The sequence below is a fragment of the Dendrobates tinctorius genome, unplaced genomic scaffold (genome assembly GCF_039654945.1).
Source record: "Dendrobates tinctorius isolate UK_male_01 unplaced genomic scaffold, ASM3965494v1 ptg000006l, whole genome shotgun sequence".
In the NCBI taxonomy this organism is placed as follows: domain Eukaryota; kingdom Metazoa; phylum Chordata; class Amphibia; order Anura; family Dendrobatidae; genus Dendrobates; species Dendrobates tinctorius.
In genome coordinates, this window is record NW_027361674.1 from 9,337,903 (window position 1) to 9,364,606 (window position 26,704).

Genomic DNA, 26,704 nt, shown 5'->3' on the forward strand with positions numbered 1-26,704 from the left:
AGCACTTTGGGATCATGATGGGAGTACGAAAAACGCTCATCTTAAATAAGGGGTTATTCCCAACCTTAAAGGTTATCAACTAGCCACAGAATATAGGTGAGGACTTGTATATCTGTGGCAGTCCGAGCTCCACAGATACAGAAATACCCTGTTGGACTGGAGCATTGGCCACGCATGTCACCAGAGATTCATTCATTCATTCATTCTTTAAGGAATGCCCAGCCCTTTACTTTGCCACCTTCATCATTCCCAAAGAGAACGGCAAGGATAGCCATCGCATTAGTCCACTGGAGCGCATCAAAGCACAAATCTTGGAATTGATGGGGGGAGGGGTCCTAGAAGTGGGGTAGGTGATGTTGTGAATAATCTATTAAAAGGTAGGGAGAACATACAAACTCCTTGCAGATGTTGTCCTTGGGATTTGAACAGTACAGTTTTAGCTCTATGCTCTTTCACGTGAACCACTTGTCCAAAACCAGCCATAGTGAGGCGGTGTGCATGATGCCAGTAATCTGGTTCATATTTGTAACTCTGTAGTCCAATTGAATATTAACACCAAACACATACCAAAACATCTTTTAGGAAACCAATACTCATCTTAGAAAGTCATTTTAGTAGCAAGCTTAGAGCGGCACAGGATTCTCGCATTCCTCAGTGATTTTTTTTTTTGAGGAACACAAATGTTTATGAATCAAAGGGTCACTACGTGTTAAGTCCGGCTGTTCTACCATTATCTGGGAAGAGTAAATGTGGACTTCCTCTCGCACAGGAAGCCTGTTGTGTCCTAATTTTACAGGTGATGGGCCAGCTTTAATTTGACTTCCTTATCGGAAACTAAACGGATTTGCACGAATCCTATGTCACGGTCTAGGCCGCCAGGAGGGGACAGAATAGGGTTGCTCTCTTTCACGGTCCTCCAACATCCTTTTGTTGTAGTGACGTCTTGAAACGTAGATCATGTTTAAGTCACAAGCATGAAAGTCAGAAACGTCATCATTTGTTAGCCTGACCTCATCTCACACCAGATCAGTCACATAAAATCAGTAATGGGCAAGCTAATCTTGTGAGTGGTTAGGAACTAGGTCATTCCAGACTTTTTTTTCTAAATAAAGTAGATCGCCTTCAATAGAGGATAGGAACAATATGGAACAATCTGTACAATACTGAAGTATAAAAGGAAAAGATCAGAAGAGATCCCCAAACAGTTAGAATGGGCTGTATAGCAATGAAAGAAGGACTGCTTCACTCTTAAAACAGCACCACCAGTGTCTACAGGCTGTAATTCATATTGCAACTCTGCTTTGACTTTAATAACACTCACAATATGTGTGCCACCAAGAAAATCGGCCACGTCATGGTAATACTGGAAAACCAAAAAGGTAAAGCATACTTTTTAAATAAAACTTTTTAAAGTGAGTGTCAGCAAAAAAATGACTGTTCAAACCAAGCACAAGTGATTGGTGCACCCTTGGTGTGGCCAAACAGTTCAATGCACTTTCCCACCTACCTCCTCGATGGGACAGCTCTGGGTTTATAGTAATCAGAGTAAGGTGGAGAAAGATGTAACACAAATAAATGGGAAGGTTCACTGAACTATTTGGCAACACCAAGGATGCACCGAGCTCCTGTGCTTGGTTTGAGCAGTCATTTTGTGCTGACAGACTCCTATTAATGTTCCCCCTAGTTGAAAGTTGTTGTAGTCATCCTGGTAAGGATAAAACTATGAAAAAAAAAAAAAAAATCTAAAGCGTGGCAGTACCATCCAAAATCATCATCTAATCATAGAGTACTATAACGCAGAAATGGACAAAAATAATATTAAAGCCACTCTAATAGATGACATTTCTAGTAACTTGCAATGAAAACTGCCCCAGAGGTAAATACATGCGTTTTTGCACATTGGCTACTTAACATTTTCAAAATGGATAACCCCAAAAGTAAAAAAAAAAAAAAAAAAAAAAAAAAAAAAATATTGCTTACATCACTATTTAACCCATTTTATTTTGACACCGGCAGTGTAACGAGAGTGGGAGGATAAAGGTGAAGAGGATGGAGGGCAACTAACCTGTGGTGACCAGGATGCCGGGAGCCGAAGTGAAAACTGGTCGCCAAAGAGGACCGGACACCAGACCAAGGCAGCGCGACTAGAATTTATCATTTCAACAACCATGCACAATAAAGAAAATTTATAGGCCACTAATGGCATGGGGAACTAAGCCTATGGCTGATGTCCAAAGATGGTAACCCATAACTGCCAAAACTGGATTTGTGTTTTTTGTTCAAAGTAAAACAAATTGTAATACACAATAAAGTAGCACCACAAATAGCCTTTGTGTAGTCTGGGTGACCTTATCAGGCTCCAAACTTCTATGTCTGCACCAAAAGCAATTGTTAGATGTGGAATAAGTCGTTCTTGCAGCGGGGAGGAAGGGGCTGCAAGACGGAATTTCACGGGGGTACAAAGTCATTCTTTACATTGCATCCTTAGAACCAGCTGGCACCTTGAATACAAGGAAGGTACTGAAACAAGGGAAGGAAAGGGAGCGGAATAGGGTGCTGAGAAATACAGACAATGTGTACTTTGGATATTCTTATCTAGAAAATGACAAGGAGAAAGATATACGTACACACGTGGTCAAAGTTGTTGGTACTTGAATCTGACAAAAGTAATAAATCAAAAATCTATGAATATGAACAAAATGAAAGTCAGACATTGCTTTTCATCCATGCTTCCACAGAATTTAAAAAAAAAAAATAAGTAAATAAAACTCATGAAATAGGCCTGGACAGAAATGATGGTACCCTTGACTTAATATTTTGTTGCACAACGTTTTGAAGCAATCACTGCAATCAAACGATTCCTGTAACTGTCAATGAGACTTCTGCACCTCTCAACAGGTATTTTGGCCCACTCCTCAAGAGCAAACTGCTCCAGTTGTCTCGTGTTTGGAGGTTGCCTTTTCCAGATGGCATTTCAGCTCTTTGCAAAGATGCTCAATAGGATTTAGGTCGGGGCTCATAGAAGGCCACTTCACAATAGTCCAATGTTTTCCTCTTATCCATTCTTGGGTGTTTTTATCTGTGTGTTTTGGGTCATTATACTGTTGCAAGACCCATGGCCTGCGACTGAAACCAAGCTCTCTGACATTGGGCAGCACATTTCTCTCTAGAATCCCTTGATAGTCTTGAGATTTCATTGTACCCTGCACAGATTCTGGACACCCTGTGCCAGATGCAGCAAAGCAGCTCCATAATATAACAGAGCCTCCTCCATGTTTCACAGTAGGGACAGTGTTCTTTTCTTGATATGCTTCATTTTTCTGTCTGTGAACATAGAGCTGATGTGCCTTGCCAAAAAGTTCCATTTTTGTCTCATCTGTCCATGGGACATTCTCCCAGAAGCTTTGTGGCTTGTTAACATGTAGTTTGGCAAATTCCAGTCTGGCTTTTTTATGATTTTTTTCAACAATGGAGTCCTCCTTGGTCGTCTCCCATGAAGTCCACTTTGGCTCATACGACGGATGGTACGATCTGACACGGATGTTCCTTGAGCTTGAAGTTCACCTTTAGTCTGTTTAGAAGTTTTTCTGGGCTCTTTTGTTACCATTCGTATTATCAGTCTCTTTGATTTGTCATCAATTTTCCTCCTGTGGCCATGTCCAAGGAAGTTGGCTACAGTCCCACGGAGCTTAAATTTCTGAATAATATGTGCAACTGTAGTCACAGGAACATCAAGCTGTTTGGAGATGGTCTTATAACTTATCTTTAACATGTTTGTCTATAATTTTCTTTCTAATCTCCTGAGACAACTCTTCCCTTTGCTTCCTCTGGGTCCATGTCGAGTGTGATACACACCATGTCACCAAACAGCACAGTGAGTATCTGTAGCCCCCTATACATACAGGCCCACTCACTGATTCCAAGAGTGTAGACACCTGTGATGCTAATTAGTGGACACACCTTCATTTAACGTGTCCCTTTTGTCCCATTATTTTAGGGGGTACCATCATTTCCGTCCAGGCCTGTTTCATGTTTTTTTTTTTTATTTATTTTTTAATTCTGTGGATTAATGGTTGAAAAGCAATGACTGACTTTCATTTATTCATTTTCATAGATTTTTGATTTATTATTACTTTTGTCAGATTCAAGTTATTTCTGTGACTATTGTGGATTTTCTGTCATTAAACAAGGGGTACCAACAATTTTGGCCACGTGTGTAATATGCATGACCTCTGTATATAGGGTAGAAATACTATTCTGCCAAGGGGGGGGGGGGGGGGGGGGGGGGCACACATTGCTGTGCAGTCTCACATTCATGAGCGACGTGGAATTACACAGTCAACATATTTGGAGTCCTGGGCCAGGATGGTGATGGGATAGAATGGGATGGAAGTCACAATTTCTCAGAAATATAGCTGAACATTAGGGAACAATGCCCCCTTAAATCTTAGGAGGATACTGAATAATGCTGCAGGATAAGACATTAATATAAAAACGACCTAATGATATACAAGGTCTCAAAAGACACCAAAACAGGAAAACTACTACATAATCATCTCAAAACATCAGTTGCTGCACAAATCATGCAAACTGCTGTCAGAATGGATTGCAAGAAAAAAGTATGATGTATGATCAAGCAAAAAACAGACAAACCTATAAATGGTTCATTGCAAGAAACAATTGAGTTTCATGTTGTGTCCAACATCCAGAAATTCCCAAACACTTGTAAAAGACCAAGGAGATTCAGTTAATCAGTTCTCCTCCTTCAACAGATGAGCTGAAGGTTGAGCATTGTTTCAAAAAAAAGTTGTACTCAACAAAACATCGATTTCTTAAGACATATCTTATTTTCAAGAATTCGAGTGAAGTTACCTGAGCTCATCAGGGGAGTTTTTTTTTTTTTTTTTTATACATTATGGAAAATCATCTCTCTTTGGAGGACCTGTCCTATATTGCACAGACAGCCCACTGATGTGAATGGGATGTGTGTAATGCTTAATTTCTCCTGTGGGGGTGCTGTAGGGAAACTGCTTATAGTCCGGTTTTCCCCACATACGACTAATCAGTGGGTGTTTAAAAGGTAATCTATCAACCCTGGTAAGCGGTCTATATGGGCATAAAGGACACCTCGATATCGGCAATCTGAGATCCAGAGAAATTCTTTTCTTTATATATGTGCATGAGCTTAAAAATGGAATATGAGCAAAGACCAGAAAGTAAAGCTGATCCAGAGCAGAGAAGCAAAAATGTTCTGTATCACACACAAACATCTATGAACTGCAGAGGTAAAGAAAGAAGTGGTATAGGAACATCAGATGTCAAATAAGTCAGTTTTCAGAAGAACTTCAGAAGAAAAAATAAACGTAAAAAAAATAAACACATAAAACAGAACCCAAAAACTTTAAGAAGTGAGCAGTCAATGGAAACAGCCAAATACAAGACAGACAAATCAGCTCGACAAGAATGATATGAACTTTGACGATCCTTCTCATTATTCAATTTTGAGGTTTCATCTGATAAACAAAAAAGTGGCAATGCTCCAGGAATCCATATCAGGGGGATAGGATGCAATTACAGGTCTCCAGCAAAACAAAGCATGAATCACAGTCTGCCACATCCCAGACCAGAAAAAAGGATTTGTCCAATTTAAAAACAAATTAAGCAATAATGGAACAGATTATGAAAAGAAATGCAATAAGACCCTATGTGGAAGACGAGATCCCCAAAAATACACTATAGAACTTACTTGCATTCTCCGGGAACAGAACATCCGCCATGGAGTAGGTCACATCCCTGCTTGCATATTGCTGCAAGAAAAAGACAAAACCTCTATTTATGGAGGACAAAAAAAAAAAAAAAAAAATTTTAGACCACCGAATCTGAATAGGTCAGCGGCTCACCTTGCTTGCACTCCTCCCCCATCCAGCCGTCCATACAGGCTTTATTTCCATTGTGGTCACATGTGTAATGACCAACAAAGTCATCCCTGGGGCGACACAGCTTGTTACACATGACTCCATAGTAATTTTCATCACATTTGACTCTAATTTTAACATCGAAGTGGGCAACATGGCCATTCAAAACCAACGGTGTCCACTGGTCGTCTGGGTTGATGACTCCAGCGTAGGGAATTCGGTCAATTAAAAGACTTTCGTCTATAAAAGAAAAAAAATAAAAATAAATAATGAAGCTCAGTAACTGGATTACATCACTGAATAAACTCAACAAAATTATCAGGTCAACAACTGCATATTCAAAAAGGAAAACTTATAAACCTTATTGAAGCACAAATGGACAATTCGGGTATCAAACAATAACACAACGAGAAGAACCAAAAACAACGTCCAGTGTTGATTATAAATATTTATTGAAAAATCATTTCCAAACAATGAATGCAGGGGTGGGAAAAATTACCAAAGGGGGCGACACCAGAGACAGTCTGCACAAGTAAAATGCACTCGATTATAATGCAGTTTCAGAAAAGTTACAAAAGATAATGAAAATAATAAATCATACCATGGTTATGAAAAAGTGCAATTAAATAGTTCATGAGTAAGCACAGGTAAATACAAGATAATTCCTATATAAAGTCCAATGTGCAAAACTTTATAGGATTAGTTAATACAGGACTTGGTTTATACTTGCCATTGTGCATTTTTTTTGCCTATTAGGACGCTTGTCCATTTTTTGTCCATATAAATTATCCTTAATTACTACCAAAAAAAAAAAAAACAACCCTCTTTTAGTATATGGTTGTATGCATAAGCCCATGATATTTATGTTGCACATTGCACTTTATATATGAATTATCTTGTATTTACCTGTGCTTACTCATGAACTATTTAATTGCACTTTCATAACCATGGTATGATTTATTATTTTTTCATTATCTTTTGTAATTTTTCTGAAGCTGCATTATAATCGAGTGCATTTTACTTGTGCAGACTGTCTCTGGTGTCGCCCCCTTTGGTAATTTTTCCCACCCCTGCATTCATTGTTTGGAAATGATTTTTCAATAAATATTTATAATCAACACTGGACGTTGTTTTCGGTTCTTCTCGTTGTGTTATCACTGAATAAACTGCAAAGCTCAAATAAACCGGAACGAATGCCCCGTGATGGGATATCAATGTAAGGAGACAACAGTGAAGACCACACACAGTTGACATCACAAGATCATATCTGGCGTACACAACCATCCCCACCTGCCCTCAGGCTCTGCATCTGGCAGTCAACATACCCTTACCCACAACATATAGCCAGGATCACATGGAGATCTGGTGTTGTAGCTGATCTCCGGTCATAAGTACCATAGAAGCAAGTCAATGTGACTCTTATGGGGGACCCAGAGAAATTTGCACAAATTTCGTTTTCTCATCCCAAATTTAGGGCAAAGAAAAAAAAAAAAAAAAAAACACACAACAAGGACTGGAGACCTTAAGGCCTCCAGTCCCAGGTGGTTGTGAGGGTGGTGGGATCAACAAGTACCTGAAAAGGGTTCATCGTTGCTATGGTCTCCCATCATTCATTTACACTACAAAGCTGCAATGCCAGATACAGCCGATAGTCAAAATTTTCTATTTTTTCATAACCACAAAAAAAAAAAAAAAAAAATAGTAAATATTTATTCCATTATAGCAGTCTTGCTCCATCTCACGATCCCCCAATACAAAGTTTCTTTGCTGGAGTTCATCTACTGAAAGAAGCTTTCGTCTAGCTGATCGTGCTTTTTTGGCTTCTTAAAAAGGCATTTCCTAGTCAACAACATGAACAGGATACAGACTGTATACCTCATTCCTACATTCTCAGACTGTTTCATTTACCGTACAGAAGAATTATCCACAATTACGACCGTCGAGATCTAAACAAAAATTTCCCTTTTGAATTTGTGAATATTTTGTTTGTCTGGCACAAAATACCAAAAAAATGATAAGGTATAGAGCATAAAAAAAAAAAAAAAAAAAAAAAAAAAAAAGCACAAAACTAAAATTATAGTCAAGATCATTAATAGCCATAGCAAAAAAAAAAAAAAAAAAAAAAAAAAAAAAAAAAAAAAAAAATAATGTCTTGCCACTCGCAAAGACAAACAGGAAGTCAGCTTTACAAGAAACCGCAAGTGAACTTCTACTCAACAGAACTAAAAATGGGTTGTTTTCTGAAGGCACACCCTTGTCCATTAGCACTAAGAGCAAATGGACGTCACTCGGTGCCCCTGTCCATTGCATGGCAAGTCCCCTCCACCCCCCCACAGATTTATCAGATTTATGCAGTCATAGCCCACATCCCAAAATAAGAGGGCCTTTACTCTTGGTACGGATCTAAGAAGCCAAGTGACGAATGACCCAGGGTCTGGTTTATCTGTTCCTTCTTTGCTAGGGTCATGGGCATTGATCCTGTCTCAGTCCTATTTACCAAAATGTGTACAGAGATGGGGCAACTTGAACTGGAAAACACTCTTGAGTCCCAGTAACATCTTCACAGTGACAACTAGGCAGTAGACATCACATTATCCATTTTCCCCCCACTAGCACAGCTGACACAACGAGGATTCTCAGCAGAGATGTCCTCAAACGAGAGGTCCAGTAGGCCTGAAGACACGACTACTTCCTCAGCATTCCTCCCTGCACTCTACCAGTCTGACGACAGCAAGAGGCAGTTGCTTTCAGCCAGAGGAAATAAATACAGATGGAAAAGGGCTATAAAAGCAGCAGATTTAAAAAAAAAAATATCTAAAGATTATATATAGCCAGTAGCTAGGGTTACAGAACTACACCGTACCTCACCGGATCTGTTTTTATTCTAGTTAATCTCTATTATGGTAACAAAATCTGAAGGGAATTTACAGGCGCGATAAATTGCAGTTTGCAACGTTATCAGAAACGCCGATTTTTAGATTCTTCATTATATTCGTAAACAAAACACATCCTATATGCGGCGTGAACGGATTAGTAACAGGTCGCAATTGCTCGGTTGACATCATGGCGCTTTTTTATTTACCAAGATGCCAGTCACGCTGGGAGTAGACAGACAATCCAATTGAGAAAACAACATTTGGAGCAGACTAGTAATTTAATGTGAGATGTGCCACTCCGATGAGACCAAGTTTGCACCAATGGATAAATACAGACCAATGCGTGATAAACCTTTACTTAAGGCGGGGAAAATGGGAGAAAAACTTGTAAGAAAATATAGGATGAGGCAATCACTCAAATGGGAAAAGTCTCAATAGTTTGGGGGTAAGGAGCAAATGTCTAAAATGAAGATGTGGAGCCACGCATCAGTAAAGGCTTCCATAAAAATTATGTGAAAGCCAGCCAACCCAATGATTCCAGCAGGACCTCCTGATGTGTAAGGGAACTGCCCGACTCCCCCGACAGATGTCAGGGAAGAGGACGTATAATTGGGCAGTTGGAATTTCAACACCTACTCATATCGTTTTAAGGAGACATAAGCCTCGGTCGAAGGAGATGATGATAATGATAATGATAATGATAATAATAATACCACTCTGCCAAGTATAGGTGGGAAAGATACCGGTTGGCCGAATGTTGATTAGTCACTCATCCTATATGTAACACCAGATTAAAACCAAAAGGATTTTCCCAAGAAAAATAAACACTATTTACCAAAAAATCCCTGGCAGAAAGTAAAGGCTAAATTTGATTTCAGCCACAGATGCACCTGCAGATTCAGATGAGGATTAACAATTTTGTAATTCAATTTGCAGATTTTCCACAATGCAATAATCAATGCCCTGTGAAGTGTAAAGTTGACGCAGATTTTTCTCAGAATCTGTCAAAAACCTTACGGAATCCTAAGCGGCTGAACGTAGGTTTTGGAGAGGTGGCCATTTATACCGCTCAACTGAAATGTGATTTAAAAAGGCAGGCTGCCAATCTCTGAAAGGATTCTCAAGAACTCCTTAAGCACACTAGTTTGGTAATTCCATTTTTACTTTTGCCTAAATGAACACAAATCTTAAGCAGCTGTTTTGCAATGTCCTGACATACAGAACACATTCTAAAAGGTAAAAAGGTCAATTCAGTAGGTAAAAATGGAAGCTACTTTCCTACAAAAAGGTGCTACTTTTATATGTGGGGTACAGGGCAACAGTTAGTAATCTTACCAGAGACTTAAGGTACTGTCACACTTAGCGATGCACCAGCGATCCCAACCAGTGATATGACCCGGTCAGAATCGCTGGTGCATCGCTAAGTGGTCGCTAGTGAGCTGCTACACAGGCAGATCTCACCAGCGACATAGCAGCAGTCGGGGGTCGCTACTTACCTGTCAGACGCGGCGATCCTGACGTCCTTCCGCCCGCGTCCACGAGTCGCTAGTCGGCGCCACAAGAAGCGGCCGACGAGAAAAGGCCCAGGCCGTTCTCGCGTGATCAGCGATAACCAGCGGGGGAGCCGGTCGGAGGCAAGTATCACACATAGCGATATCGATCGCAATATCACTGCTACGTCACAAAACCAGTGACGTTATAACGATATTGCTAGCGATATCGCTTAGTGTGACAGGCCCTATTGCAACTTAAAACAGAAAGACAAAAGCCAAAACACCACAGCATTTCATGAAGACTGGTCATTGCAAACAAAAGCAGGTGCACCATTCCCATGGACGACAACAAGCTGACTTTGCTATAAAGAGTAATTTGGACTGATAAGTGCACAGGATTAACAATAAGTCAGACACCGAGCTGGGATCATATTCAACCTGAAATACCACATACAGCAAGGGAACAAGAGTAAGGTCACTTCTATGGGTGAGGCGGAGGCAAGCATGGGATAAACACAGACCCCTTTTTTTAATGGAACATTCCCTTTACAATAGACTTCATACAAATGACATTCACGGTCCGAGTACGGAACAGTTACGGATCCCTTCACCTAAACGCAGCCCAGGTTAGAGCACAGCATTTCCTTGAGTGAGGAAAGAAAGGGCAGAGGGATACAGTGAGCGTCATGTTGCCTCCATCCTTAAAATTTCTAAGACTGCAGTCCATTACAACAAGGTCAAGCAGCAGACATTGTTGACTACAAAGCTACAGACCGGCAGAGGGCGAAAACGACGCTCCACTGACCGGGATGACAGTCATCTTATTTGAATGTCACTCAGCAACTGCAGGATGACATCAAGTGACCTACAGAAAGAATGGCAAATGGCAGCTGGGGTGAAGTGCTCAGCAAGAAAAATTTGTAACAGGCTCCTAGAGGCAGGGCTCAAGTCATGTAAAGCTAGAAAAAAGCCTTTCATCAATGAGAAGCAAAGGAGAGCCAGGCTGAAGTTTGCCAAAGACCATAAGGATTGGAACATAGAGGACTGGAGTAAGGTAATATTCTCTGATGAGTCTAATTTTCAGCTTTGCCCAACACCTGGTCATCTAATGGTTAGACGGAGACCTGGAGAGGTGTACAAGTCACAGTGTCTTGCACCCACTATGACATTTGGTGGCGGATCGGAGATGATCTGGGGATGCTTCAGCAAGCCTGGAATTGGGCAGGTTAATCTTTGCAAAGGACATATGAATCAAGCTGCACACAAGATTATCCTGGAAAAACAGTTGCTTCCTTCTGACTCAGGCAATGTTCCCCAACTCTGAGGACTGGTTTTTCCAGCAGGACAATGCGCCATGCCACACAGCTAGGTCAATCAATGTGTGGATGAAGGACCACTACATCAAAGCCCTGTCATGGCCAGCCCACTCTCCAGACCTGAACCCCATGGAAAACCTCTGGAATGTAATCCAGAGGAAGATGGATAGTCACAAACCATCAAACAAAGAAGAACTGCTTAAAATTTTTGTATCAGGAGTGGCATAAGATCACCAAAAGCACTGTGAAAGACTGGTGGAAAGCATGCCAAGACACATGAAAACTATGATTAAAAATCATGGTTATTCCACAAAATATTGATTTCTGAACTCTTCTGGAGATAAAACATTAGTATTGTTGTTTCTAAATGATTATGAACTTGTTTTCTTAGCAATATTTGAGGTCTGCAAGGACTGCATTTTTTTGACCATTTCTCATTTTCTGAAAATACAAAATTTAGTGCTTGGAAATTCAAAGACGTGTGTTTGTGTGCGCGTGCAATCTGTCAGTAGGATCAACCCTCCTGTTCTGTCTATATGGCCATTCAGGTTGAAACAGAAAAGCACAGTAAAACAAACGTATAAAAATACTCTGTTGGCCATGCAGGTTACAGAAAGTGGAATCAAACAATACCTTGATATCTGCAATCCGATGAATGTTTCCCGAATAACGCACATTTTTTCTTACATGCAAATGAGATATCTGGCCCAGATCAATCTCGGGATTTATCATGAACCGTGCTTCAGTTCGCAGACATCAAGATATCATTTTATTCAACTTTCCATCAACTGTATGTCCATATAGATGGCTTAGGAGGGTTCACCCTACTGACAGATTCCCTTTAAAGGGAATCTGTCAACTATTTTTTCACCTATAAGCTGCTGCCACCCAGGGGCTTATCTACAGCATTCTGTAATGCTGTATATAAGAAAAACGAGTTATATTATACTCACCCGGGGGTCTGGTCGGTGTTGCGGTCCGGGTCAGGGGCCTCCCATCTTCTGTCGTGCTCCTGCCCAGGCGTATTTTATCTGCCCTGTTGAGGGCAGAGCAAAGTACTGCAGTGCACAGGCGCCGGGAAAGGTCAGAGAGGTCCAGTGCCTGCGCACTGTAGTACTTTGCTCTGCCCTAAACAGGGCAGATAAAGTACGCCTGCACAGGAGCACGACAGAAGCAAGGAGGATGTCATCGCTAGAAGATGGGAGGCGCCGGACTCGGACCGTGACACCCATCGGACCACACCATCGGGTGAGTATAATATAACTCGTTTTTCTTATCTTTCAGGTTACATCTAGGGCTTTATCTGCAGCATTACAGAATGCTATAGATAAGCCCCTGATGGCGGTGGCAGCAGCTTATATACGAAAAAATAGGTGACAGATTCCCTTTAAGCTGTGGGAAAATGAAAGTGGCCTCTTGAAGAATAGAAAATAGTTAATTTTATAAAATATTTATTTTGCCATCAAGCCTTTCCCAAGATGTAAGCTGTCCAGAGTCTACAACCATGAAAAAAAGCTTTTGTGCAATCACTGCAGTCCAAACACTGACAAGTATCAAGTAGGAGTCAAGTGTTGAGTTGAGGCAACCTTGATCAATAAGAGTTGCCCATCAGCAATCACAGGTCAACAAAGTGCTTCCAGTACAGTAGCATTCTGACCTCCTGCCCACTAGGGCTCCTCTAAGTTTCCATGTAGCACAAGTATCAGCTGCAAGAAGTGATAGTCTAACATGACCCATGAACCAGATCATTTTGCTATTCATGAATTTTTATAATCTGCCCACAACCACCCAACCACCATATGGACTCAAGCCAGAAAAGGTATTTTAAGACCTTCATACAACCATAGGTAAACGCCCATCAAAAAGATGCCCAAACAGACCACCTTTTTTTTTGCTTTTCTATAAACTTAAAAAGGACAGTGGTAATAATGAGTTTAAGGGTACCTGTCAGCAAATTTGGCAGATATAAGATGCAGCCCACTGCCTTTCAAGGCTTATCTACAGCACTCTAACGCTGCAGATAAGCCCCTGATCCAACTGGAAAGATAAGAAACTTTTCTTATTATACTCACCCGGGAGGGGGGAAAATGGGCGGTTCGATGGGTGTCACAGGTCCGAGTCCAGTGCCTCCCATCTTCTTGCGATGCCGACCTCCTGTTGCTTAATCGCACCCCGGCATCGCGCTCCTCCGCAGGCGTACTTAACTTCCCTGTTGAGGGCAGAGCACAGTACTGCAGTGAGCAGGCGCTGGGCCTCTCTGACCTTTCCCCATATCTGCGCACTGCAGTACTTTGCTCTGCCCTTAACAGGGCACATTAAGTACGCCTGGGCAGAAGCGCCTTGCTGGGGTGCGATGAAGCAGGAGGGTTGCATCATAAGAAAATGGGAGGTGCCGGACCCAGACCTGCAACACCCATCGGACAGGACCGCCCCCTGGGTGAGTATAATAAAACTTATCTTTCAGGTCGGACTGGGGGCTTATCGACAGCATTCTAGAATGAATGTTATAGAAGCCAAAACTGCTGACAGGTTCCCAGTAATAAGAACCAGACAAATTTAGGCAACGGTTACTCCAAGCAGCCAAATACAAAATTTCTAAATTGCAACTACATTTTCAGAATACATTTCCCCATCTGGCTTAAAAATATCGGCATGTAAAGCAAAAAAAAAAAAAAAAAATCCACAAAGGATAGCAAACTTCATACACAGGTTACAAGTAAATTAGTGTTGTCCCCAGAGATCTTGTTAGCGGCGCCTGTGCTATAAGCTTGGGAGAGGAACTTTGGCACCCAATACTATTACAGTCAGGATTGGGAGAATCACACTAGGATTATTTTGGTTCACAATGATGAGGGAGAGCCGAGAGGGAGAGCCGAGAGGGAGAGCCGAGAGGGAGAGCCGAGAGGGAGAGCCGAGAGGGAGAGCCGAGAGGGAGAGCCGAGAGGGAGAGCCGAGAGGGAGAGCCGAGAGGGAGAGCCGGCTGCAAAGGCGAAAGCATGAAAAAGTAAAAATGGACACAAAAAAAAAAAAAAATATATATGACAAAAAGGAGGGAGGATAACTGAGACAGCTTTCCACATACATTGTGGCAATTAAATACTTACCAACTTTGGTGTCATTATCCCAGTCCCAAGCCTCCAAAATCAAAGTGAAAGATCTCTGAAAGAGAGGAGAAAAGGAGCTTACTAAACGATTTTCATTTTTAATATAAAAGTACATGTCAAAATCAAGTCAGCTTCTTCCACATAAAATGAAACTATCCTGCAGCAAAAATAAATAGCACAAAGTACACAAAATGTACAACTAAACAGACAATGCTGCCCATTTTGTTCATATGTTTTTTTTTTTTTTTGTTTTTTTTTTTTTTTTTTTGTCTTTTTGCCCAGGATCTGTACTACTCTAATAGAATACCTCCTAGCGCTCTAGACCTAAAAGTGGTAATAGTAATCTTTATTGCATTTCATGGGGATAGCACTGATGAAAATGGGCCCCCATCAAGACCAATGATAACCATAGACACAACCCTTGTAATGAAGCATGTCAAGAAGAGATTTCCATTAAAAAAAACAAAAAAAAAAAAAACTGTACATATATGGTAATTTTTTATGGCGCTGACTTGCTTCGTCTAAAATGCTACATGGCCTCGATGTTACAAATGGGAAGCTGTGCGCAGTTTAGAACAAATTACTTAAACATTAAAATCAGATTCTGCAGAAGGTGATAATTCTTAACCTAACAATGCATCATTCATGAACCCAAGTGGTGGGTGGCTTGTCACTTCTGCATTTCCAAAGGGGAAAAAAAAGGGTGCACAATAGGCCCAATCTAGGTGAACTCCTCTTAACTTTACGACGTCAAAGCACTCTATAGCATACAAAGTACTTGAGCATCAAGTTCAAAGAAAATATAAGTACATTATTGAAGAGATTGTAATAAGCAGAGCATCCTTTTCCCACCCATGTACATAGACAACATAGGCAATCCCAAAAGGAAACACAGAATTAGAAGCCAGTTTTGCCATGCCAGTGGCCAACTGAAAAACTTTCGAAGATATCACTAGCAAATCTGTTAGCGGTTTTTGCCATCAAGCTCTATGGTAAGGTATGAGACTGTTGGGGCTTCCCACTTATGAAAAGGGGGTCTTCCATGGTAAAAAGGCTAGGAATCCCTGCTCTCTAGGATTCAAGAATGATTGCAGTTCTGGAAAGGTTATCAGACCAATGCCCTTCTGGAAGTCATCAAGCAATTCTTAGACAAAACTGTAAAGTCATGACGCTTCAGGGCTGTGGACTATGCATCTTGGATTTTATATATCATTTTTCATTCTCTTTAAAAGGGACTGAAAACCTATCCCCATCTTCCGTTGACATTAATAAACTCCCTTGTGCCAATTATGGAGCTCATCCAAGCAGTCATCCCACATTATGGGCTCATTTATATGAATGAAAAAAAAAAAAAAAGAAACCTCACAACATGTTAGGGCAAGATATGGGTTGAACTAGATGGACTTAGTCTTCCTTCAACCTTAATAACCATGTTACTAAGTAACATTCCTACATGGTATCAAAATTGTTAAACTAAAAAACACAAAAATATGTATTAAAAAGAGAAAAAAAAAAAAAAGACTTTCTTGACTATACCAATGTAAAGACATGCAGCAGACAATGTTTTCCACACATAATATTGCACAAGACGTCCTCTGGGCATTCTGGCTAAACATGTGCCCTGATGTCTGCCTACATCCTAATAGCTCAGATATTCATCATCACAACTGGATAAGTCACAAGAGGACAAGACATGGAGCTCAGCGTGACAACTGTCTGCAGCAGCTGCGCTTCGACCCCGACACCACTTCCCAGTTTTCCGCTTGTTCTTTCCAAACCTGTACTGAAGAAAAAAAAAAAAAAAAAAAAAAAAAAAAGGGGGGGGGGGGGGGGGTGTGAACCGCTTCTCTATACAGGTAACTCAAGTGTTGACATTTTAAAAAAAAAAAAAATTTAACCTTCTTTCAATTTTGCACAATAGGAAGCAAATAGTTGGCAAGAGCAAAAGTGTGGGCAAACCTGACTGTAATCCCTTCAAGTATAAACTTGATGGAGAAGTTTCAGTTGGGTAAATGAAGTGTGACCAGGTCTAACTCTGACTACTTGTGGTTTCCGTGGAGTGTGTGTCTCTTAAACGTAAACCACAAGTAAGTTTCAAGATGGCAAAGTTGCACGATACTGCTTGAGCAACGAAAGTTAAAAAAGCTCTAGTCTAAAAACGTAGACACGTTGGCTGGTGGGAGACACCAAGGTGGTAGTTTGGCTCCAATTTAATATGCATTCAATGCTTCCCACGAGAGGGCAAAATCCTGCATCCGATCTTAATAGTGGCATAATGAAAGGAATTGTATACACAGGGGATCTGTGGTCTCCCATCTACAATACCCTGCACATCATTAGAAGGTATGGAGACATTTTACATCTTCAAGTTGCAAAAAGGGCTGATCAAATACATTAGCTTTTTGGAAAGAGAAATTATTTTTCTGTTGTAACCTTCAAAACCAAAGTTTGAAATTTAGGTCCACATTTTACCCATTATTCTTTAGCAGAAGCCTTGGCATAGAACCTCCTATCACAAGCCAACAGCAGTCTATGCCAAAGAAAAAGCAAGTAATGAAGAGTCCCGAATAAGATTCATACACCCATATTCCCGTTTCTACCAGTGAGAAAAGCCTGGACAAAACCCAGCACCCAAGGCCCAATGCTGCTCTTGCTTGGCAACCCAGCTTTTGGCGATCAGGTTGCTTTTGATTTTGATGCTGGCAAATATGAAGATGACTTACGGAGCAATCTACGGTATGTAGATTCAGGGATACAGTATTTTGGACACCCCTGAAAAAAGTACCATTAACAAATTGGATAGTGTAGATTCACATTCATAAGGACGTACAGAAATTGCAAGAACTGTGAACCATGGAGGGGAAAAAAAAAAAAAAAACAAACCTAAAAAGAAAACCATATTCAACTCTACGAGTCGCCTTTCCTATGATGTCACCGCTGTGCATGCCAGCATTCACATCACATTATGTCAGTTCTGTCTGACAGAACTCGAGCCCACCAGTGGCCACCAATACGTCACATGAGCCCACGCAAACAGCGCTGGGGCGGTCCAACAGGGGAGTGGAGGTTTGTTTTTGTTTTACTCGGGGAAATAGAGCATATGAGAAGAGGTAGTGCAGAAACCACCCTTTTACGCTCATATTACAGTACATAGATGTACGCCTCCGTGTCCTTGCAACACTGGAATCCTGGAAGAGGTAATGTTGACCGTTTGTATGATTTTCTGTGTTTGAGTGTGAACAGAAGCCAAAAGTAACTGGAAGAAACCCACACAAACTGGAAGCGAGGCTCCACCCTGGCACTGAAAAGTGATTATACATTTCTCATGTATAACCACTCTAACCAACCCAACAACACCACTGCAACAGGCATCTTTGAAAGCCAAACAGCAAAGAAAACAGTGATGTAAAGTTGAGGGGACCTTGTAGGGTACCTGTACATGAGAAATGTATGGCCGCTTCAGTTCTAGGGTGAAGGACCGCAGTCATTTGGAAATCCTTCTACAGCGCTGCACAATGGGTTGATGCTACATTGTAGACCGTTCATAACATGACACATTGGGAAGTCATGAAGTTAGCCCACAACAATTCAATCCATCGATCAAGAAAATTAGTTTGATCCTAGTTATTTTGGAATGCGCAAATTGGGAACCTAAATGCGAAACAGATTCCACTACAAAATACTGTACATTTTTTACTAGTTCATTAGATCACACAGTTATTCATAGAAGTTCTAGGAGAATATTAAAATCTTGTAAAAGATAAACATTAAGAATACAGAAAAAAAAACAAAAAAAAACTTCCCCATCTTTGAAAGTTTTCACTTCTGATGATCAAGGTGACCAGCTTGTGTAATAAATGACAATGAGCACAGGTGTTATACATGATGGCATCACCATTTTAATTCATTCATATTCCTTCCAGGTGTATAATCCTTTCCACCATGGAAAGATCAGGGATTTTTTATTTGTTTTCCTCTTTTAATATTATGGCCAGTCAAGTTGCGGTGCCAAGTACATAGTGACATGATGAATCCAAACTATTCCTGCATAACCTCAAGGTCCCATTATGTTTATCCTACGTTGTATTTGAATCATAGAAATGAAGTCTTGTTTTTTGCTGATGCGGACATTTTGCCATACTGTATAAGCCAGGCATATATAATTTTTCTTTCCGCCTGCAATGAAGCAGCATCACTGAGCGGAGAATAAAAGGCACAGCGCTCTGTCTCAAGGTTAAATTGTCATTCCTACTGGTATGCGTTTCCTCGCTCTAGTTTCTAACAGCTTGCAGTCTCCAGTGTAGTTGGATCCCACCAGTATCGAATAACATTGCTTATTCCTGGCAACCTTTAGAAGAAAATGACGCTTTCATGTCATACATTCACAGAGTCCCTTTGATTGCTTCACTTCAAATCTTTCAACTTATTATTTACATGTCCCTAAATTAAAAGGGTCATAAGGGGTGGGAAAAAAAAAAAAATGGGGTCAGCGAGTTACTAACCTTATTAAGAGCAAGTTAATGTATAATGAGCTATTAATTATATAGTCTCCGATCCGTAAACAGTCACTGGGGACAGGATAAGTGTGGGGGCTGCAACTCGCCAAGACGTGTTATATCTAGTAGTCCATTAATCCCCCTACTTCATAGGATAAGATTGGTAAGAAATGTACCTAAATGCAAAATCTGGGACCCATACACAATAATGGGCAGGGCTGAGGAGTCCAAGTAAGGGTCCATTCTGGTGGAGTTGCAATAAAATGGACTGATTCCTAAAATATAACACATTGGGTACAGTGGTACAATGCAGGACTTGCTGTGTTTTCATAAGAATCTGGGAGAGTTATGAAATGTATTAAAGGTCTGTTCCTGATCTCTGTTTTTAGCCAAGTGGTATCTGTGCCGCACTTTATGTACACGCTCAGTAGTGACCAGTGCTGTAGAGTCGTAGATGAGATGAATCTGTGCTGCACTTTATGTACACGCTCAGTAGTGACCAGTGCTGTGGAGTCGTAGATGAGATGAATCTGTGGTGCACTTTATGTACACGCTCAGTAGTGACCAGTGCTGTGGAGTCGTAGATGAGAGGAATCTGTGCTGCACTTTATGTACATGCTCAGTAGTGACCAGTGCTGCAGAGTCGTAGATGAGATGAACCTGTGCCGCACTTTATGTACATGCTCAGTAGTGACCAGTGCTGCAGAGTCGTAGATGAGATGAACCTGTGCCGCACTTTATGTACATGCTCAGTAGTGACCAGTGCTGGGGAGATGTAGATGAGATGAATCTGTGCTGCAGTTTATGTACATGCTCAGTAGTGACCAGTGCTGTGGAGATGTAGTTGAGATGATTCTGTGCTGCAGTTTATGTACATGCTCAGTAGTGACCAGGGCGGTGGAGTCGTAGATTAGATGAATCTGTGCTGCACTTTATGTACATGTGTAGGATAGGTGAGAGTGTAGCCAACAGCGCTTCACCATTCCAAGTACGCCATCCGCTTGGTACCCTCAGACAGTCTACGTCTGCGGCTACTGTCCTTTGGGCCACCCCCCCGTGACCGTCTCAACTGTCAGTTCCTCTGTGGAGCCTTTCTACCGTCTCTCTCTCTACAGCAGAACCTCCTTACTAGTGAGCTCCCCTGGCTGACTGGACTTTCCAGAACCTTCCCTCAACCTCTTATACTCCCAGTCCTGGTAGCTCTGCCCACTATCACCCGACAGTTTCTTTGACCAATGGTAGTTACAGTGTCAAACTCCTACGCTCCCCACTGCCCTCTAATGGTCAAACTACAACACAGCACACACTTCTCTATCTCAGCGCTTTTGATGAATCTGTGCTGCACTTTATATGCTCAGTAGCGACCAGTGCTGTGGAGTCGGGAAAACTGAGGAGTCGGAGCAGAGGTTTGGCTTACCAACTTCACAGACCTGATACTGGGGTCCCTCTTGGGCTTGTTTTACACTTACTGTATTTTTGCGGGATGATTTTGCGGCCCCAATAGCTTTCTATGGGGCCGCAAAAATCGGCCCGCAAAAATTCAATGATGAGCCGTGTGCCATAAGGCTGTGAGGGCCGTATATACGGCCGTGAAAAAATATCGAGCTTGCTCAATATTTTTCACGGACACGGTCCCCATTAAATGAATGGGGCCGCAAAAACAAACGGTTGTTTTTGTGTCGCGCTGTCACTTCTGGTTTTGCAGAACGCAGTTTTTTTTCTCCAATACCATTTCCAAAGCATTGTGGGGGGGGGGGGGCGCGATCCGCAAACATTTTTTGCGGCTCGTTATTGCGATACAACACAAAAAATGCGGCGATACGGCCCGCAAAAAATGCAGTAAGTGTAAAACCAGCTTTACAGGGTTGTGCACTACTCTAAGTAGTCAGCCCTGATAAAATATTAAACCTATACACGCCTCCCATGTCGGCTTTGTTCCCACGGTGTCGGCACTCGCGGTCCCAGGGCTGTGATGCGGTTGAATGACACAAGATGTGATGCCTGGCACCCCATCAGCGCTGGCATCACCGTCTCTACCTTTGTACGAACTAAACATGAGTCGGGAGTTCGGGCTGCATCCGATCCCTAGCTTCCTCCACATGATCATTTCGACAAGAGGTGGAGAACGTGATGCCAGCACTGATTGGGCACTGTGCATCACACGTGTCATTTCACCACATCACAGCCCTGGGACCGAGAGTGCTGACACCAATGGAACGGAGCCGACACAGGTGGAGAGTATAGGTTTATTTTTTTTAAATTAGGGACGAACATTTTAAGGGTATGTTTCCACTTTCCGTATTGTCGGCGCTTTGGACGCTGCTGAGACCCCGATCCGCCCAAAGCGCCGACCCCCTTTCTACGTGCAGTGATACAGCATGTGTTCATTGAATACGTGCGGTATCACCGCATCGTATCCATAGACTGTGTAATTTATCTTGCGTAGACGGAGCGTCTACTCAAGATAAATAGACATGCTGTGAACTAAAAAGACACATCCGTAATTTCGGTTGTGTCACCCGTGTTTTCACGTATAGTAGAGACGGGATTTCATAAAATCCTCTCCACTATGCTGTAACATCTGGACGCTGTGGATTGCACGCTGCAGCTGTACGCAGTGTCCAATGCGCAGCAAATCCTGATGTAATCCTGAACGTGGAAACATACCCCAAGGGTGTGTGCACACGCTGCGGATTGATCCGCGCGGATTTTGCAAAATTCGCAGGTCAAAAGACCTGCGGTTTATCTGCAGTTTTGCCCTGCGGTTTATCACCTCTACAAAGGAGGAGATGGTAAACCGCAGCGGAATCCGCAGAAAGAATTCACATGTCAATTCTTTCTACGGATTAGAAACCGCGGAAAAATCCGCACCGTCTGCACTGCGGTTTCCATTTCCCATAGGATGTTATGGTACTGTACACCACAGCAGAAACTGCTGCGGATCCGCAGGGCCAAAACCGCTGCAGATCCGCAGCAGAACCCGCAGCGTGTGCACACACCCTAAGAAGGGGTTGCCTTTAAGCACCAAAGCCTGGGTGCAATCGCTACCCCAATTCTTACACCTAGCACAGTTTCATATACATATATGCGGCAAATTAGGAACTGCATTAAAACACGATGGAAGTATAAAAGACTCCTCAATAACTCCAAGCACAGCACAAACTGTATCACCCACCCGTCGGTAGCTGCAATTCTGCAGGTCGAGTCAATATTTATGAGAACACGCAGTATCAGTTCTAGGCGGTATTATCCGGAGAAGTGTTTTATTGTCACCGCTTGCTCGGCATTCATAAATATTTCACATCTCCTCGGTTTTATTAAGGTTACATCTTACATCAGATTTCCTATATCTTCGAATAGCTCCATAAACAAAAAATATGTCAAGTACGTGAGCATGTTTTCCGATACATTAGAGAGCATTGCTCCCGAAAACTTAGCAGTGATAGTAAATACAAACCCTAGAGGAGTCGCTGTGTTCGTGTACTGAAAAGTCAGTTACAAAAATATTCAAGTTAACAAAAGGAATACCGTAATAACCAGTGCGGATGCCATTAGTATTCATATAAGGGTCATCGGTTGGCATTTCTAGACATCCTGAATGAAGTACGTGCCTAGAAAGGCATAAAACATAAGAGCAAGCGGAGGTACTCTCACATACGTCTGCCTAATAGAAGACATCTAGGTCACTGGTAATAAACTCTGATATGAGGGTACAACATAAAGAGGCATATAAAGTAGCCGATGCGTCTTAATAGCACAGTGCCCCCGAGAGGAGCTTTATGGCGGACTGAGTACTTTACATACAGGGGCGCTCATATCTGGTTATGGCAGCTGCCTATAAGGCAATGTGCACACGCTGCGGTTTTGGCCCTGCAGAACTGCAGCATTTCCGCAGACATGGTACTTTACCATGTTAGCCTATGGGTTTTAAAAACCGAAGTGCTCACGCTGCGTTTTTTTTTCCGCAGCATGTCAATTGTTTCTGCGGATTCTGCTGCGGTTTGCCACCTTTTCCATTGTCCAGGTGTCAAACCGCAGGCCAAAACGCAGGTCACTTTACCTGCGGTTCCGCAGGAAAAAACCCGCAGGTGAATCTGCAGTGTGTGCACATACCCTAATGGTTTGACTTCACCCAGGGGTACATGTGGCCATTAGCGATCTCCGGAAATAGTTTATCTACACAATAACCATTATGAAGTTACAGCCACACTGGTCTCATACTGGAATATGAAGTATCTGCTACGTAGCAGCAAAGTGGATAACATTTTATGAAGTCTCGTGTGCATGTTGTGGATTTAATGTACAGAAAATTACCTGTATTGCAGTCTTTCAATTCACAACCTATATTTTTCAGCAGGGATTTCACCTTTTGTTTTGCAAACCACAGCATTTGTGTGGCCGCAAAACGTGCACTACTTGGTACAGATCAGCTACCAAAATTGGCGCTGTAACTGCTTAAAAAAGTTTTTGGGGGGAGGGTTTTGGAAAACCCCTCTCCAACTTGTGAGCTCAGCGGATCTGCACGAATTGACGGCACGAGCCGCTGAGCTCACCGACCGACTGCAGAATTGCCAACAATTCCAGTCATCAGGAGCAGCAGTGGAGACTCAGCGTTGGACACGGGGAAGGAGAATTAAGCATAATTTTTTTTTTTCCCCTCTAAACATCCCGCAGGCGACTAGGGTTTTTTCCTCAAAACCAGAATACCTCTTTATAGGCCCTTTCAGACGTCGATCCGATCTCAATACACAGACTGGTGGCGCATCTACTGATCCAAGCACAACAGCCGCATAAAAGCATAGAAGTCTGTTCTGCGGCCAGTCCATGCATTGCGATCTAAGATCGGATCGATGATCATAGATGTCTGAAGAAGCCCATAGGGTTATCCAAAATGCAACGGTTAACGCAACGTACAAATTAAGTCCTGGGATAGGCTTAAAAATCCATAGCAAAAGAAGCATCACTTAATCCCATATCTGGGCACATGAGCATCCGGCTGGAGGTTACGAACTGTCGGCATACAGGAGACAGCAGGCAACAGACCACGCTCTACTGATTAGAACACATTTTCTTTCCACTTTCATAATTTCCTTGAATAATTTGGCCGCTAGTGGGAGAAAAAAAAAAAAAAAAAAAAAAAAAAGTTTTAACAAAAGAAGAAATCCCGAGGTGAACTCTGAAATGCACTAGCATTATGATTGGCTCCCCTACCCGACCTCATATTAACTTTCCTGTGCAAAAATAGGGCTAGAGCCTTGGCATGCCACTGACTGCTCCGAGGACTCATTTTGCCATTTCTGTGCAAGATACAACTTATCACAAAAAAGGAACACGGGCATATCGTCAGAAGAACCGGGGTGGACGAAGTAAATATGCATACACAGTATACATCACTCCCATCAATAATTGGCCAAACTAAAAAGAATTTAAGATGTGTCTGGTGACATTTAGATAAAGAATACAGGAGGATAAGCGAGAGGATCTGCGACCAGGTTCCCACTGCAGTGTCCTATAAATAACGAAGTCTTCGAGCGTGCAAGCCAGAGCGGCACCTATCCAAACCCAATAAACACCAGCGAGCTGCGAAACACTTCTGTGCGCCTGGTTATATGGAGTACATTCCTGCGTCATGAAATGTACAGAAAGAATTGGAGAATGCTGCAGGTGGCAGACACATCAATAACACAGCGACCATTATTCAAGGCTACAAAAACAAGAAAAAAAAAAAAAAAAAAAAAAAAATCAATCAAGAAGGAAAAATATTGGAAAAAATTGGTCTTTAACCAAACACCCCAAAAAGGTGGCGTACAACGCACGATTGTTATAGCGGTCACGTATTCAAACAACCATAATTTGATTTTTTATCATCATTTCCCAATCAGAAGAGAAAAGACTCGGATCGGAGACCGTCTTGGGGACCTGAAGGACAAAACTTACATTGGTTTCAAAAGTAGGATTTTGCTTTTTTTCTTGATTTTTTTTTTCATATTTATCTGCCATGATGAGGAATTTGGCAAGAATAAGTAAAAAATTAAAACATAAAAGTCACCTCAGATTTGTGTCGTACAAGACAATCTTTTCTGAATTGGAACATGACCAACTTCACGAGAGAACAGGGCTGGTGGGTTGTCCAATTTAAGAGCCAAGCCAGCCCCCTTCTCTTTCTATACATTAGTTTTGACAAATTGGGCTGACTTCGATATTGAAAGTGAACAGCCAGCCAACTCACTTTCAAGAATGGAGCTAATCCCTGCGATGGAACGGAAAAAGCTGTCGTGTTTCAGACACAGAAGACCTGCTTGAGATCTATGCTTATAGCAAAAGATAAGGACACACTTCAGAGTAGAGTATAAACTGCAAGTAACAGTTTACACATTCAATACCAAATTATTTTATGTGGAAATTTCCTTTAAAAGACCTGATCTGGAGGTAAATAGCTTGGGAAACCCTTACTTCGGAATAGGGCTACTTTACATATACTGATGTATGGTCCATTTTCCATTAAATTGGAAAAAGGGAAAAAATTAAATTATGTTCTGAACGCCTGTATCGCCATTATGTTAAAAATTTGGCTGCAACCAACGTCAAATAGGCCACAACATGAAGCTCAAGATTTTCTCAGCTAACGACATACGATGAGCTCATAAGGGTAAGTGCTGTCTCTGCACGACTTCCCAGCAAGTGATTTGCATCATGTTTAATAGCCCTGAAAATAGATCCATGATGCCGGAGTGCAGTTTTGCATATGGACAACGCAGAACAGTGACTGCACCAACAACATTCACTTTGTGTCCTATTCCTGAGACATGTCGATACACAATGCAGTATTAATTCCTCCCCAGTCATTTGGGGCATTGACCAAAGACAGCAAGGGTAACACAAAGGCAAGGTGTAGCCGCCGCAGCTGTCGGGGGGGCTCCGGACAGAAGCCAGCACGAGTACATCATATCTGAAGAAGGCAATGTAAATTATGAGAATGGAAGGTTTCTTGCAGCGGATCTGCTTCCCATCAACGTGTTTGTGTGTAAGAGCCTCGCTGGTGATATTACCGTTCATCACACAGCACAGGGCGGTCTTAAGAATGACTTGCAAAGGGAAAAGTCCAGGGGGGAAAGACTACTGAACGCTGTCAAAAAGGCACCCCCATACAATTTATGATTCAAGCTGGTCATTGGGGTTAGGCCTTGCAGGGGGTTACAGGCTTTAGAAACAAAACACTCAAGAAGAGAAACTTAGGGACTTATAATTATGACTAAATGATCAGGTTGGATAACCTAGCAATAGCTTTTAATTGGCGCCGCTATGCAAACATGCCACTGACCTGCTAAAAACAAGAACTACTGAATGGAGTAATACCTAAAAGTCAAAAGGGAGTTGGAGCGTGGGTACAACTCAAGCGATACAAAATTTAGGAGCATATTCATCATTGGAAATAGGAGATTTCTAGACTTACTTTGAAAGAATAAAATTACTAATGTAAATTATACAAAAGGTCTCTACAGCC

At 41.9% G+C, this 26,704-nt stretch overlaps 1 protein-coding gene across 2 annotated transcripts in view; it reads right to left on the reverse strand.

The window, feature by feature from the left end:
- JAG2 (jagged canonical Notch ligand 2) overlaps positions 1-26,704 on the reverse strand; it is a 64,975-nt gene that overhangs the window by 24,147 nt on the left and 14,124 nt on the right. For both annotated transcript variants that reach the window (XM_073570600.1, XM_073570594.1), the window contains exons 3-5: positions 14,705-14,759; positions 5,901-6,155; positions 5,747-5,807 (exon numbers count right to left, since the gene is read on the reverse strand). In XM_073570600.1, coding sequence (XP_073426701.1) covers positions 5,747-5,807; positions 5,901-6,155; positions 14,705-14,759 — 371 coding nt within the window. The remainder of the gene's footprint in view (positions 1-5,746; positions 5,808-5,900; positions 6,156-14,704; positions 14,760-26,704) is intronic.